The 16,638-nt window shown below is 35.9% G+C and overlaps 1 protein-coding gene across 1 annotated transcript in view; it reads left to right on the top strand.

Moving 5' to 3' along the window:
• The window catches only part of CLCN3 (chloride voltage-gated channel 3), a 92,344-nt gene that overhangs the window by 59,973 nt on the left and 15,733 nt on the right, over positions 1-16,638 (top strand). The window contains 7 exon segments of the mRNA XM_021699008.2: positions 3,266-3,365; positions 4,730-4,917; positions 5,879-6,001; positions 7,169-7,375; positions 11,173-11,253; positions 12,149-12,694; positions 15,401-15,587. Of these exon segments, the coding sequence (XP_021554683.1) occupies positions 3,266-3,365; positions 4,730-4,917; positions 5,879-6,001; positions 7,169-7,375; positions 11,173-11,253; positions 12,149-12,694; positions 15,401-15,587 (1,432 nt within the window).

Below are 16,638 nucleotides of genomic sequence, written 5' to 3'. Positions count from 1 at the left end.
TATCAGTGAGATCATATGATACATGTCTTTCTCTGATTGACTTATTTTGCTTAGTGTAATACCCTCCAGTTTAGTGTCTTTCAAGTAAAAATGGTGTACCATGTGTGGGTGTCAACTTTATTTTGTAAATCACATAAATGCTTTCCCTGAAGGCATAACCTCATACTTCAGGGCTTTTATTTAACCTCTAGTTCTTAAATCTGTACCATCTTTCAGTCATGCCCAAAATCTCAACATCACATATATAGTCATATGATTTACTTCACAATAGACACACAAGTTTCAGAATGTTACCAACACTATCACCATCGATGTGCTTACTGAAAAGTTTTAGTGTTTTCTTTTTTTGTTTGTTTGTTTTTTACAATAGTTTTTGTTCTTAGCATTTATCCCATTAGGGTCACACATACAAATTATTTTGTTTTAAAGTCCTTTTCCCTTCTAACCTGTTGCCACCCTCCTCTTAAAATAATGATTTACTTTTAAAACTGTATGGTTTATCCCCTTTATTTTTAAAAAATACAAGGATGTAAATTTTTTCTTATGATAAATGCTTATTTTTTCTTAGATAAATGGTAGCGTACTGTACACACTTCCATCCACCTTGCTTCTCCCCCCTGCATAATACTGCATCTGTCTTTCTTTTTTAGTGAGTGCAGAATTTTTTATTACATGGACTGCAATTTACTTAACCAGTACAGTATTAATGAACATTTAGATAATTTCCAATTTTTTACCTTATATTATATGAAACATTACAGTTACTGAGAAAAAGCAACATGGGGTTTAATAATTATTTTTGAAAGAAATGAACCTACCTTCAGAGTCTAAAGAATGCTTAGTATCTGTGATTAGTTGCTTATAGTATAGAAGGTATAAAATTACCTTATTCAACCCAGAACTTAACCGAGTCTTTTTAGTGAGGACTTACGGCTTAAAATAGGCCAGATGTTTGAATTCTAGCTGTAGCCATACTGTGGGACGGTTTGAGCACTGAAGTCCTAGACTGGGAATATGGCTTTTTATTTATTTTTTAATTTTTTCAAGATTTTATTTATTTATTTGACAGAGCACAAGCAGGGGGAGCAGCAGGCAGAGGGAGAAGCAGGCTCCCTGCTGAGCAAGGAGCCCGATGTGGGACTTGATCCCAGGACCCCGGGATCATGACCTGAGCTGAAAGCAGATGCTTATCTGACAGAGCCACCCAGGCGCCCCAAGAATATGGCTTTTAAAAGCAACAGTCCTAATAGAATGGAAGAGGTTTGGGCTAGTTAGGGATAGGTTTAAAAGTACATTCTTTTTTTTAACACATAATGTATTATTTGTTTCAGAGGTACAGATCTGTGATTCAACAGTCTAACACGATTCACAGCGCTCACCGTAGCACATACCCTCCCCAATGTCTATCACCCAGCCACCCCATCCCTCCCACCCCCATCACTCCAGCAACCCTCAGTTTGTTTCCTGAGATTAAGAATTCCTCATATCAGGGTGCCTGGGTGGCTCAGTTGGTTAAGCGACTGCCTTCGGCTCAGGTCATGATCCTGGAGTCCCGGGATCGAGTCCCACATCAGGCTCCCTGATCAGCAGGGGGTCTGCTTCTCCCTCTGCCCTCTTCCCTCTTGTGCTCTCTGTCTCTCATTCTCTCTCTCTCAAATAAATAAATAAAATCTTTAAAAAAAAAAAAGAATTCCTCATATCAGTGAGATCATATGATACATGTCTTTCTCTGATTGACTTATTTCACTCAGCATAATACCCTCCAGTTCCATCCACGTCATTGCAAGTGGCAAAATCTCATTCCTTTTGATGGCTGCATGATATTCCATTGTATATATATACCACATCTTCTTTATCCATTCATCTGTCGATGGACATCTTGGCTCTTTCCACAGTTTGGCTATTGTGGACATTGCTGCTATAAACATCAGGGTGCACGTACCCCTTCAGATCCCTACATTTTTATCTTTGGGGTAAATACCTAGTGGTGCAATTGCTGGGTCATACGGTAGCTCTATTTTCAACTTTTTGAGAAACCTCCATACTGTTTTCCAGAGTGGCTGCACCAGCTCCCACCAACAGTGTAGGAGGGTTCCCCTTTCTCCGCATCCCCGCCAACATCTTTCGTTTCCTGACTTGTTAATTTTAGCCATTCTGACTGGTGTGAGGTGGTATCTCATTGAGGTTTTGATTTGGATTTCCCTGATGCTGATTGATGTTGAGCACTTTTTCATGTGTCTGTTGGCTATTTGGATGTCTTCTTTGGAAAAATGTTCATGTCTTCTGCCCATTTCTTGATTATGTTTGAAAAAAAAAAGTAGTAGGAAGGGAAAAATGAAGGGGAGGGAATTCGGAGGGGGAGACGAACCATGAGAGACTATGGACTCTGAGAAACAAACTGAGGGTTCTAGAGGGGAGGGGGTGGGGGGATGGGTTAGCCTGGTGATGGGTATTAAAGAGGGCACATACTGAAGGGAGCACTGGGTGTTATACGCAAACAATGAATCATGGAACACTATATAAAAAACTAATGATGTAATATATGGTGATTAACATAATAAAAAAAAGAAAAAAAAGAAAAAAAAGAAAAGTACATTCTTACTAAGAGAGGAAGAGTTGCCTTCTTGTGTCTTAGTTGAGTGAGATCTGGAAATCAAATCTGTTCCTGTCCTGCTAGAGGACACTTCTGCCTTACACAGTGATAGAAGAGAGCTTCTGGACCCTATAAATGGGATTAGAGTTTTCCATAACTGCATATTTATAGGCCTACAAATTTTGGCAGGCCCTTTATTCACATGACTATTCTATACTGTATTTATGAGCATGTTATTATGGGCACTGTTATTAACTGGCCTTACCTTTTAAAGAATATTATAATCCACTTAATTGCTAGGACTAGAAAATGGTCAGGGAATGACAGACATTTCAAGCCATAATGTCTTATTTCTGTTAATATAAAAGTTATGTATCAGCTAAATTTGATTCAGTTTAAAACAGTATAGGCCAAACTCTGTGGTTTGTGGACCCCTTGCTCTCAAATCCTGAGGTTTTGTTAAAAATGCAGATCTCTGGGTAAATGTTTATCATCTGGTTTACACGTATAACAGCTGTCTGACATAGTGATTCTGCCCCAAGCTCACCTTTCCTATGATTTAGTTTATAGATTACTGTCTTGTGTATAGTAACTGGAAAAAACTGTTAGATTCTAGAATTGTGGCTTTTGTTCATGGTTTGAAAAATGAAGCATAAACATTTCTAATTTCAGATCAACAGCAAAAAGAAAGAATCAGCATGGGAAATGACAAAAAGCTTATATGATGCATGGTCAGGATGGCTAGTAGTAACACTAACAGGATTGGCGTCAGGTAAAGAAAAATTTTAATGTAATCGTTTTTTGGTTAACAGAAAAATAAATCATTCTCCACTCCTTCCCACAATGTTTTTTTCAGGTCCTGTTGGATTTTTAAAAGTATTTATTTTGTTTTTTTCAAGAAATCTTAAATATAAGACTAGGAGGCAGGAAGCTTCAGAGTCTAGTCTTGGCTCTGTCACGTTAAGTGTCTGTGCAGTTTGATCTTTCTGGGTTCAGTTTCTGTGTCTGTAAAATACGTGGTTTGGTCCAGATAAACAATAAAGTATCTTTTAATATTAACATCATAATAAGTAGCTACTGTTTATTGAGTGCTTCATGCACTGCCTTAAAATCTTTACATGTATGTAAACTGCATGTCAGTCCTGTGGTGTAAGTACTGCGGTTACCACCATTTTACAGATGAGGTGCCTGAAGCACAGAGAGAGGTTTAGTAACTTGACTAAGGTCATGTAGCTAGTGAGTGGCCAGGCAAAGATTTACATTTAGGCAGTTCTGCTCAAGAGTCTGCATTTCAACTACCATGCTATCAAGTGCCCACAACGTGCCTATGTGTGAGATTTTAAGAAATAGGAGTTGAAGATCTGAACACAAACATTAAGGACTATTTTAATGACTTTCAGCTTCCACCATGGAAGATTATGTCTAGAAGAACATGAGGAAAATTAAAATGTATGTGGCGAATAGAGGGAAGTACTGATACCTCTAATGGACATGCACAAGAATTTTGTGACCCCTGTGTATGTGACCTGTTGATCTTTTTATATGATGAGAAGGTCCTAGATTTTGACCATAAATTTGTATATTTTTTGTATTCTGTCATTAAAATGATCTTGGCCTATTTAATTTTCTGTTATTTAAGGAAAAAACTGAAAGTCTGTCACAGTAATTCATTAATGTTATGAGTTTCACTATTTCTAATGGATATTAAATTTTAATGATATTGATATCATTTGTATATTTATTAAGTTTCAGATTGAAACATAATAGTAAAAACTGACTTTAATAACCTGATTTGTGAACCTCCTGCTAGATAGCTGTCTTTTAAAGATGTTTTAGTGTCTTTAAACACCTTTATTACAAATCACAATTAATTTAAATGATGTATTTAGTTTTAATTTCAAACAAAGAATAGCCATTTTATATTAAAGAGTGGCCATCTGTACTTTTTTGGAAGTAATATAAACTTATTTATACCTAAGACTTAAAAATCTTAAATTTATATAATATTCCCTATGTGACCCTTTATGTATAGGGAGTCTGCAGCTTTCTTTGACCCTCTTAACTTGATAGTTCTTAACACTCCAAAAATGGATTTACTTTTTTTTTTTTTTTACTACCTTCAACATGTTTTTACAGGGGCATTGGCTGGATTAATAGACATTGCTGCTGACTGGATGACTGATCTAAAGGAGGGCATTTGCCTTAGTGCATTGTGGTACAACCATGAACAGTGTTGTTGGGGATCTAATGAAACAACATTTGAAGAGAGGGATAAATGTCCACAGTGGAAAACATGGGCAGAACTAATCATAGGTCAAGCGGAAGTAAGTCTTGCTGGGTCTGAAGATGAATTAATAATTGATATGGCTAAATAAGTCTCCATTTAATTATAGAATTAATCACATATTAGATGATTGCAACTGCATTAAAAGAAAAAAAAGAAATGTAATAGGATAGATTGGAAAATAGAAGAATACATTGCAGCAAGTAAAATGTGAAGTTTCAAGAAGCTCTTTATTAATTAACTATATAGTCACATTCAAGTCTATTCAATTATGACATTAAATATATTTCTTATTGTAGAAAAGTGCAGTAGGATCCATATAATCACAAAGTTAATATGAAGTCAAGTTATTAAAACTGCTTAATATATGATTGTCGGGAAGTATAAATTATCAAAAAGTTTAGTAAAATAAGCCTCGTAACTGGAGATATCTTGAAGAAATCCATGTATTTTTCTTTGTAGCATTATAGTATTTAAATGATTACTGTTCTTGACATTCTGTAATGAAGAACATTGTAAAAGTTAGAATGTTATATAATATATATAGTTACACGGTCATATAAGGATATGTTTTAAAAATTTTGTTACAGCTGAATTTTTGAACTAAAAAGAATATATTTGCTGCTAACATGGGCAGTATGCTGTTTCTCACTTGATCTTCAGGAGAACAGTGGAATGAGATCTAAATGCAAATGCAATTTTGTCTTCAACTATTTCCAAAATATGTTTTGTGGGTAGGCAGAGGTTAAAGTGTATCAGACTTTTGGCAACAAGACTTTAGGTATCAAGAAAAAGCTAGGAAAACATTAAACAGATTAAGCCTCCTTGTATATATGAATATATTTTTTGATTTTACTTAAATATATTGTTCATATAAAGCTTTAACTATTGTGGAAGTAAACCAGGAAACTTACGAGTTTCACCCAAGTTTCTTATGTGGCAAGCACTTGCATTCGGGATGCACTATACATTAAATTCATACTATATGATTTGCCTTTTAGGGTCCTGGTTCTTACATCATGAATTACATAATGTACATCTTCTGGGCCTTGAGTTTTGCCTTTCTTGCCGTTTCCCTGGTAAAAGTATTTGCTCCATATGCCTGTGGCTCTGGAATTCCAGAGGTAAGCCATGCAATATTTTAGTATCATTTAAACATTTGGTAATTTTGATGATGTTGATCTTTTTGCCTTTAGGGGGAAAAAGTAGTTGTTTTTCTGGGGAAATTGTAATGTAAAAAAGAAAATTTTAAAAATGTAAGCTGATTGTAGACATCACAAGAAATTCTTCCCCATAGTCATTTCATCATTAACTGGGGAGGTTGATTTTTTTTTTTTTCCACCACTAATTTAGCACATGAGTAAACAAATATCAGAAAACTCAGTTATAAAGCTGGAAAAGTATTATGTGGCCTAAAGTTCTTTGATGGATTAGTTGATGTTTTGCTGCTATGAACCTGATTTGAATATATTTACTCTTTTTATATGATTATTTTTTAATTAAGTAAGTTAGTAGTTCTTGAATTTGGCAGATAATATTTATAACCATTTTGTACTTTAAATAAACATTTGACCATAGTGAGGCAATAGTATAAACTTTTGGGTTTTATTTTTTATCATCAGTAATTTAAGGAATATACTCAGAATTGAATGGTGTAATTTAAAGAATATACTTAGGATTGAAAGGTGTGATGGGAATTCATTTCTTTCCCCTCTTAATTTTTCTGTCTAAGTTATCAGCTTTTTCTAATGCATTTCCTTTTGAAACTTAATTTTAGTGATTTTTAAAGTTTTGTTAATTAAGAGTGTCTTCAATAAGGGGCAATATCATGCAGCATTTAGCTGTTGTCACTTATCCTTCTTAATATGTAGGAAAATATTACACATAATGGCAGCACTCTGAGAAGACAAAATATCCTAATTTCTGACACAGAATATCTGAATGTATTTAACTATATTTCTACAACAGAAATATTCAAATTTATCTTTTCCTTATTATGTAATTACAACCCTTGTATTCAGGTCTGTATTCCCTTTAACATGGCCTTATATTCTAGTTTTGTTCATGAGATAGGGTTGCCTTCAATCCTTGCTTGAGAAGAGAATTAGAATATGATATAGATTTATTATGTAGCATAATAGTTAAAGCTTTTGAAAAATTGTGAATTGTTCCATGGTTAACCAAAAATATTTGCAAGGTGGTTTTGTGAGTAAAACAAGAGAGTAACTTAAATTAGTTAAATTTTCCTGTTTCTTAAAGGAAATTAAGCTGTCTTAATCTTTTCTTTGTAGATTAAAACTATTTTAAGTGGATTCATCATCAGAGGTTACTTGGGAAAATGGACTTTAATGATTAAAACCATCACATTAGTACTGGCTGTGGCATCCGGTTTGAGTTTAGGAAAAGAAGGTCCTCTAGTACATGTTGCCTGTTGCTGTGGAAATATTTTTTCCTACCTCTTTCCAAAGTATAGCACAAATGAAGCTAAAAAAAGGGAGGTAAGTGTCTTTTGTGGTTTATTTGACAGATAAATATCTATTACATAGACTTAGTGAGAATTTTCTAGTGTTTTTTGGATAAATTCTGTATTCAGATTCAAATCTGAGAATTGTTTGCTTCTTTCCCCCTTTTTGAGTATCTCTAATGTCTTTCTAGAATCCATCCCCAGTGCTGCTTAGTTACTCCAGTATTTTAGAGAAGTTTTGATAGACTACCTGGTCCATTGGTTTCAGTTGAATTTCACAAAGCTCTTTCCATTTGTTTTTGCTTTGCCTTACACCTTTCTTCCTCTGAAGTTTTTCCCAAATGTAACATTATTTTTCCTCTGATTTCTCACCATCAGTATTTTTCCAGAGTTGGGAAGTCTTAACAGCTGTGTTTTCCTCTGGAGGAAGTGTCTAATGCCCCCGAGAGAGGTGTGTCATCTGCAGAGAGCTATCTGGCACCATGAAGATGTTCTGAGGGCCTTTAGGACCTCCTGAGGTTTAAATCAGAGATTCATACTAAAGGGAATATAGGAATTCCTTTTTATTCAGCTGTTTAGGAGCATTTATTTCCTTTACCTTTTTTTTTTTTTTTTTTTTAGGCCAGCCCAAGATCTTCTAGGAGGGCTTTAAACTTTATATATTATAGAGTTCCCTAATCTTTGTACATTGCTATGGATATTTTCTAGAAGAAAAATGGGCTCCTGAGACCTTTTGTATTAGCTCTACACTTTGGGAGCCCAATCCCTTCTTGTTTTCCCAATCTAATCTGTAGGCCAAGGTGGTAGAGAGTGCTTTGGGTTTTCAAGATATCATATTTTTATATAATTAAATATTGAGAACTCAGAGGTCTCTGACCCTAGCACAGGACTTTTCATCCTGTTGTTTTTAATACTATAGCAAAAAAGGGCGCCTGGGTGGCTCAGTCGGTTGAGCGACTGCCTTCGGCTCAGGTCATGATCCCAGGGTCCTGGGATCCAGTCCCACATCGGGCTCCCTGCTCCGCGGGAAGCCTGCTTCTCCCTCTCCGACTCCCCCTGCTTGTGTTCCCTCTCTCGCTGTGTCTCTCTCTGTCAAATAAATAAATAAAATCTTTAAAAAAAAAAATACTATAGCAAAAAAGTAGAATATTTTTTTTTTTAAAGATTTTATTTATTTATTTATTTGAGACAGAGAGAATGAGAGAGAGAGAGAGCACATGAGAGGGGGGAGGGTCAGAGGGAGAAGCAGACTCCCTGCCGAGCAGGGAGCCCGATGCGGGACTCGATCCCGGGACTCCAGGATCATGACCTGAGCCGAAGGCAGTCGCTTAACCAACTGAGCCACCCAGGCGCCCAAAAAGTAGAATATTTTTATCAAGCTATTTGATTCTTCAATTGAAATGATTTCTCTTTCATTTAGTGTTAGTACTAAAACATTGTTCGTACGGTGGCAGTAGTCTGAAAGAGGAGCACTTCAGACCATCATAGTTCCATCTCTGAATGATAATTGTGATTCTAGTACTATGCTCTAACACGAATAGCTAACATTATTGATTACTTACTATGTATCTGGTTCTGTGACAAGTCCTTGCATTTTAAAATTTAAATCCACAATAATCCTCTTAACTTGGCACTATTGTCCCCATTTATAGATAGGAAATTAGGGCATAGAGCTGCTAACTTGTCCAAGATCACGTAGCAGAGTGTCAGAGTATGGATTAAAATTTATTTTTCTCTGAGTTCAAAGTCTGTACTCCTTACTACTACTACTATTCCTGTGACTGTGGATATGTGTGTATGTTAAAAACAAAACAGAACCTAAAACTATGTTGTAGCATAGCAAATTAGGGCTAAAATGGAGGTATAGCATTTGTCTCTCCAGTGCAGTTCCTTTACTTGCTATTGTACCTTGACATTTGGGGGTAAGATTTTTATTTTTATTTATTCATTTTAAGTGCAAAATGTAATTTATTAGAAAATGCCATAGAAATCAAATTCACTTACATTTTAAGATATACACTGTGATGATTAGTAATGTTTATGACATTAACTTTGTTCACCTTAGTATATAATGACTGGAGTTTACTTGTTAGTTGAAGACATGAAGGCCTCATATTTTGGCTTTCTTCCTATGTTCACTTCCTTGACATTTTTAATTAAATGATTCCTTGATACTTATAAAACATTAAAATGTGTGTGTGTGAGTTATAAGTACTGGGTGTTAGCTTGATGTAAAATTCTGTTATATTAAATGTACAATCAGAGAATTCAGTTAAATGTGTTGTCTACAATCCTGTTAGTGGGAAAAAACAAAATCATTAAATTTGCTGTCCTCCCCCATATAAGCAGAGTCTGCATTCTTAAAGCCAGGTACAATTTACTTTTTTTTTTTAATTATTTATTTATTTGAGAGAGAGAGCAAGAGAGCAGGGGTGGGAGCAGAGGGAGAGGGAGAGAGAAACACAAGCAGGCTCCTTGCTGAGAGTGGAGCCCAACATGGGGACCCATCTCACAACCGTGAGATCAGACCTGAGCCGAAACCAAGAGTTGGATGCTTAACCAACTGCACCACCCAGGCGCCCCTAGCCAAGTACAATTTAATTAAAATTAAGTATTTGCTTATTTCTAATTTGCCAAACAGCAGCCTGATAATGGAGATCATGGTCTTAATTATATATAATTTAATTTTGATTATTTCCAGTTTCTTTTTCATAAATGTAAAACTTGACCATTTGGGGAAATGCTTTGGTACCCTCAGATATTTACTGGAATGAAACATTGAAGGGAATAAAGACTCTTAGAAAAGTAATTACAATATAAATGTCCAATGAATGTATATGTGTAGTTGGCTTCACACTGGTGGGAAGTGGGCAATGTCCAAGTGACAGACTGAGGAGGTGGAGAGAGAATCTGTAAGAATGTTTGTGGATATTTTTGTCGTCTTTAACTTTATTGTAGGGTTCCAGTTTGGAAAGACCACCTCGTAAGGGGGTAGCCATTGTTTTTGCTTTAGAATGAGGCTTTCCAAATTGGCAGTAGCGGTATTTTCAGAGGATTTAGAGTAGTGGAAATAAGGTAACTCAATAGGTTTTAAGTTCTCTAGATATTTTACTACGATTTAGAAAACAGTAATTATTAGGGGCACCTGGCTGGCTCAGTCAGTAGAGCATGCAGCTCTTGATCTCAGGGTCATGAGTTCAAGCCCTACGTTTGGTATAGAGCTTACATAGAAAACATTAATTATTAATGGTGAAGCAGTTAGCTCTAAAATCTGAAGAAATGATATCCTTGGGCGCCTGGGTGGCTCAGTCGGTTAAGCTGCTGCCTTCGGCTCAGGTCATGATCCCAGGGTCCTGGGATGGAGCCCCGCATCGGGCTCCCTGCTCAGTGGGGAGCCTGCCTCTCCCTCTACTCCTCCCCCCTGCTCATGATCTCTCTCTCAAATAAATAAATAAATGAATAAATTATTTAAAGAAAAAAAACTCTCCCCCTGAACCCCAGTTACTGTTCTCTCTACTGGTCTTCCCAAACATCTTGAGAATTGTGTGTATGCATTGCCTTTTTCTTCTTTGCATTCTATTTACATTAGTGTATCTTGCACAAATGTTTTTTAATTGAATATCGAGTATGTGAATGACCTTTCAGTTAAAGCAGAAGAGAAAAAATATCTTTTTAGAGGAAATAAATAATGGCCTCTGCTTGGGGAGAAGGGGTAGACATGTGAGTTAACTTCAGGAGAGGCATTTCAAAAATTCAGGCAACATGAAGAATTTTTATTTGGTATATTTGAATTTATAAGAATATATGAAATAAGCCAAATTCTCTTTTTAGGTGCTATCAGCTGCCTCAGCTGCAGGGGTTTCTGTAGCTTTTGGTGCACCAATTGGAGGAGTTCTTTTTAGCCTGGAAGAGGTAGGTAAAGAAAACAGCAACTATAACATTATGCATAATTACCATTACAAATATATTTTGGCACGCTTTTCTGTTATATAGCTAGTGTAATAGATACAGACTGTGTTTTTAAGTTTTCAGATTTAACTTCGTAAAGTTATTTTTCACTTATTCTTACCTATAGATTAATATATTACATATGTTCTTTACCTTGAGAAAAAACCTTAAAAATATTATTCATGTATAAATATTAAGTGCTTATTTAAAATTAAACTTTGTTGACATAATTAAAAGTAAGCAGAAATGGATTTGGCTTAGTAGAAATTATTTAACCACTGTTTGTTATATTATTGCCCATGTTTTTATTTAAAAAGTTTTAATCAGTTTCTAAATTGTGAGTTTGTATGCTTATTTCTGGGGTAGTTATTGATGTTTAAGAAAATTATTTTAGTCGCATCAGTGGCATATTTTGTTTTTGTTTTCTCATTGGTGCTTAAGACTTTTTACATGTTTACACAAAAATGTGGCTAGGAATGGTTTAAAATTTGCTTTTCCAGTTTGTGTTCTTTTCCTCTTTTTTCTTTAATGTAGAAGAGACAAATTAGATACTTCTTTATGAGCTCATAAGAGTTGGTGATGGTGCATTTATTCTTCACTACATGAGGTGAAACTTATTTTGAAAATGAAACAATGCTAGGTATCTGAAATAATTACTAGACATTTCGATCTGTTGATACTGGGAACTTGTAATGATGTGATAGCCAAAGTTAATAAAACATCGATTTTTTTCTTACCACAGTAAAATCTATTATATGTAAACGCTAGCTGCAGCAAAAATTAGACGATGATATTCAAGTTATAAGATATCAGAAACATCTTATAAAATTATAGCATTAATTTTTCTTTTTCTTTTTAGGTTAGCTATTACTTTCCTCTTAAAACTTTATGGAGATCATTTTTTGCTGCTTTAGTGGCTGCATTTGTTTTGAGATCCATCAATCCATTTGGTAACAGCCGTCTGGTCCTTTTTTATGTGGAGTATCACACACCATGGTACCTTTTTGAACTGTTCCCTTTTATTCTCCTCGGGGTATTTGGAGGGCTTTGGGGAGCCTTTTTCATTAGGGCAAATATTGCCTGGTGTCGTCGCCGCAAATCCACCAGATTCGGAAAGTATCCTGTTCTTGAAGTCATTGTTGTTGCTGCCATTACTGCGGTGATAGCCTTCCCTAATCCGTATACCAGGCTCAACACCAGTGAGCTGATCAAAGAGCTTTTTACAGACTGTGGTCCTCTGGAATCCTCTTCTCTTTGTGACTACAGAAATGACATGAATGCCAGTAAAATTGTTGATGATATTCCTGATCGTCCAGCAGGCCTTGGAGTATATTCAGCTATATGGCAGTTATGCTTAGCACTCATATTTAAAATTATCATGACAGTATTCACTTTTGGTATCAAGGTAAGTGCTAATGTGAGGTGTTAGTTAAGTAATTTTGTCATGTTTAAAACTTGTGTGTGAAATGAGCAGTGAAATGTTTATCTAAAGGTGGTTATTTCATAAATGTATGCTGAAAAAGTTCTTATCTTTTGGGTTTCATTTTACATAATGAATAAAAATTCCTTCGGATATATTGTTGAACATGGTTATCTGTTACTGTGTAACAAATTACCCCAAAACCTAGCAATTTAAGATAACTATTTATTTTGCTCTTGATATTGACTCAATAATTTGGGAAGGACTCAACTGGGCATGTTTTGTTTGTGGTCTGTCGTACATGTCATCAGACATGGCTAAGGCTGGTCATCTACCACCTGGGCTGGGAAGATTCAGACAACTGGGTCTGGAACATCTGGGCTCCTGGGACATCTCTCTCTCTCTCTGTCTGTCTCTGTCTCTGTCTGTCTCTCGGTTTTTTTCCAGCTTGGTGCCTTATGGGCATTTAGATTTCTTACATGGTAGCTCCTTGTCCCAAGAGGATCGTTTTTAACCTGGCCAGGGAAGTCATGCACCATGCCTCATGTTACTTTCTATTTGTGTGGGCAGTAACAGAGGCCTACTTCTTAATGGGAGCAGTGTCAGGGAATTCATGGTGACGTTTTAAAAGCACTTATATTAGTTTCCTTTTGCTGCTATAATAAACTACCACAAACTTAGTGGCTTAAAAATCACACCAATTTATTATAGTTTTGGTGATCAGAAGTCCAAAATGGGTCTCACTGGGCTAAAATCAAGGTGTTCATAGGGATTTATGGAAGTTCTAGGGGAGAGTCCATTTCTTGCCTTTTCTAGCCTTTTAGAGGCCACCCACATTCCTTGGCTCATGGCCCCCTTCTCCCATCCTCAAAGCCAGCAATGGGTAGTTAGGTCTTTCTTTTATCTCATTATCCTGACACTAACTCTTCTAAATCCTTCTTCCACATTTAAAATAACCTTTGTGATTACTTTGAGCCCACCCAGGTAATCCAGGATAATCTCCTGTTTTAAAGTCAGCTGATTAACCTTAATTTTACCTGCAGCCTTAATTCCTCCTTACTGTGTAACATAAGGAATTCATAGTAATTAGGATATAGAAAAACTCTGGGGAGCCGTTACTCCGCCTGTCATGCTACTATAGGGTGTTAGCTTGAAAGGACGCTGCAGGCTCTGTTAAATTACTAGCCTGTGAATACCATGTCTTTTACCATCAAGGATTTAAGGGAGCTAGATCCAGTGCCCTGGCACATTGCTTCATTTGAATGTACAAAAGTGAGAATAACATTAATTACTTAGTGATTTGCCAGTAAATGTAATTTTCTTACATGACGGTCAGTGCTATGTATGAGGATCAAATGTCAGCTAATTGTTGTTCTTTAAATTAATATTCACTAGTGATAATATGCTTTTGCAGATGTAAATTATGTGGAATAACACCTTAATGTCAACAAAATCATAATGATAGTTTTTGAAATATGGTCTCTTTTCTATCGTTCTCTATTTAGTCTACTGGGTATAAGAGTTACATAATAGAAAAATCTTGAAGTTAAAAATTTTTTTTCATAGTGAATCAAGTTAGAGCAACTACAGAAGTTCCTGTTTCTACGTAAGTTGATTTTCTGTAAACCCCAACTTTCTCATCTTTAGTTGAGCTAAAGGACGCTGGAGACAATTGGCAGGTCTTTGTTAAGTCCCACAATGCCCTGTGCTCTGGCTGAAGAATCCTAACTGGCAGTGGAGTAAAACATATTTTGATCTCTTCTCTTTGGATAACCTTTTAATGATCCTGATACCATGTTCAACATGCCATTATTTTGTGCTCAGCTTATTTCATATCCAGAACATTTTAGAGCTATTAGTATTTTAATCTTTAAATGATCTTGCTTAAGATGTTTACTGTTCCAGGGCGCCTGGGTGGCTCAGTTGGTTAAGCGACTGCCTTCGGCTCAGGTCATGATCCTGGAGTCCCGGGATCGAGTCCCCCATCGGGCTCCCTGCTCAGCGAGGAGCCTGCTTCTCCCTCTAACCCTGCCCCCGTCATGTACTCTCTCTCTCTCTCTCATTTTCACTCTCTCAAATAAATAAATAAATCTTAAAAAAAAAAAAAAGATGTTTACTGTTCCTGTTTTCTTCATTAAATTTAATTGATCGATAAATATTTTTCTCCTTATATGTATCGCTAAAAAATATTGAAGGACCTGATAAGATTGTCCGCTTCACATTGTACAACTTGAGAGGAATTGCATCTAATATTTTTATCAGTTGGTAAACAACAAATATGTAGGAGGGTGTAACTGTGGAGTAAAAGGAGGAGTTCGGTACTTCACACCGAACTGATTTCGTTTTATGAAAAATGCTTCATATTGTCCTTTTTTCTTTCCCCATTTCAGCATAGACTAATAAAAATTTTAGCAGCAAAAAAAAAACATTAAGGAACCCTTGAGCTAAAGGATAAATGACCCTTGGGTTATTTTCTCTTTGGCCTAGAGAATGTTGTTACTTTGTAACTGAATTCACGAATAAGGTACCAGTAGAACGGTATTTTGCTGTAGTTTTATTTGTACTAGGATTTTGCTATATAAATAAAATGTGAAAAGAATCAAAAGTATTAGAAAGAAGTCTGTAGAATGTAGGTTCCAAGCATCCAAGTCGAGGATCTCTGCTCAGTTAAGCATTGTGTGTTTGTTACAGGTTCCATCAGGCTTGTTCATTCCCAGCATGGCCATTGGAGCGATTGCTGGAAGGATTGTGGGGATTGCAGTAGAACAGCTCGCGTATTATCACCACGACTGGTTTATCTTTAAGGAGTGGTGTGAGGTTGGAGCTGATTGCATTACACCTGGCCTTTATGCCATGGTTGGTGCTGCTGCATGCTTAGGTAATGAAACTGTGTCTGTGGGTGGATGTTTGTGAATCTGAGAGAGAAAAGAGCAAGTGTGACAGCACATTTATGCTTGGTTGGTGAGGTGGGGGAGGGTGGTACAGGCCAGAGGAAGAGAATGCTTTAACTAAAATGAAACAGTACTACTATTATATGGTGTTTAGGTAGTACTAGTTTTCATTTTGCCTGTCTCTAAACATTTGTTAATGGAAAAATTTAATGGTGGTTAGCATCTTTTAAATATTGTGTAATGCTTTGTAACAGAAAACATCTCAGTACAACCTAGGTTTAATTTGATCTTGTCCAGGGAAATTTTTGTTCTTTTCATTTTCAAGGATCTTGGCTTCCCTATGACGACTGTAGCATGCTTCCTGAGATTAGCATTCTAGCAAAGTGTCAGACTAGATTTGGCTCTGCAGTGACTTATAGTTAGCTGTAGTGGAAGATTTCTTTACCAGCCCTCCTCCATTTAAGGTGCATTTATAGCAAAATGAAAAAAGGTAACTATTGTTTTAATGAAAAAAAAATATCTGCATTGAATACTTGAGTCTATGTGTTCTCTTGGATATGAAAAATAGTTATTTCTTTTTATATTTAAAATGTCAGCTGAATTTTGGTTATGATATTTAATAATAGTTGGTATTTTGACTTATTTTTGTTCAGTGAATCAAAATTATATAATTATTGATCTTCAAAAGTATAGTATCAAGTGAAAGTGAGGGACAGAATCCTTTTCACCAAAGTAGCAATTACTTAGTAGTTATCCACTTTCTCTTTAACAGTGCTAGGTGCAGTGAGTGATACAAAAAGAAGCATAAAACATGGGCCCAACCTCAAGTACAGTCAAGGTGGGGAGACAAGAACGAAACTGAGAAAACAATAGTGAGCATTATGTAATGATTAAATATAGTACCGAGTCTATGAAAATTGTAGGAATTTAGAGAAAAGGAGAGCTGACATAGTTCAGGTAGAGTAGAACATGAGCTTTACTTAAGATTAGTAGAACTTAAAGAAGAGGACTTTTTTGAGGAATGTAATCATGTGAAGG

Source organism: Neomonachus schauinslandi, chromosome 2 (genome assembly GCF_002201575.2).
Source record: "Neomonachus schauinslandi chromosome 2, ASM220157v2, whole genome shotgun sequence".
In the NCBI taxonomy this organism is placed as follows: Eukaryota; Metazoa; Chordata; class Mammalia; order Carnivora; family Phocidae; genus Neomonachus; species Neomonachus schauinslandi.
Note: the sequence above shows the minus strand (reverse complement) of the source record. Positions and strands in the feature narration are given on the sequence as shown.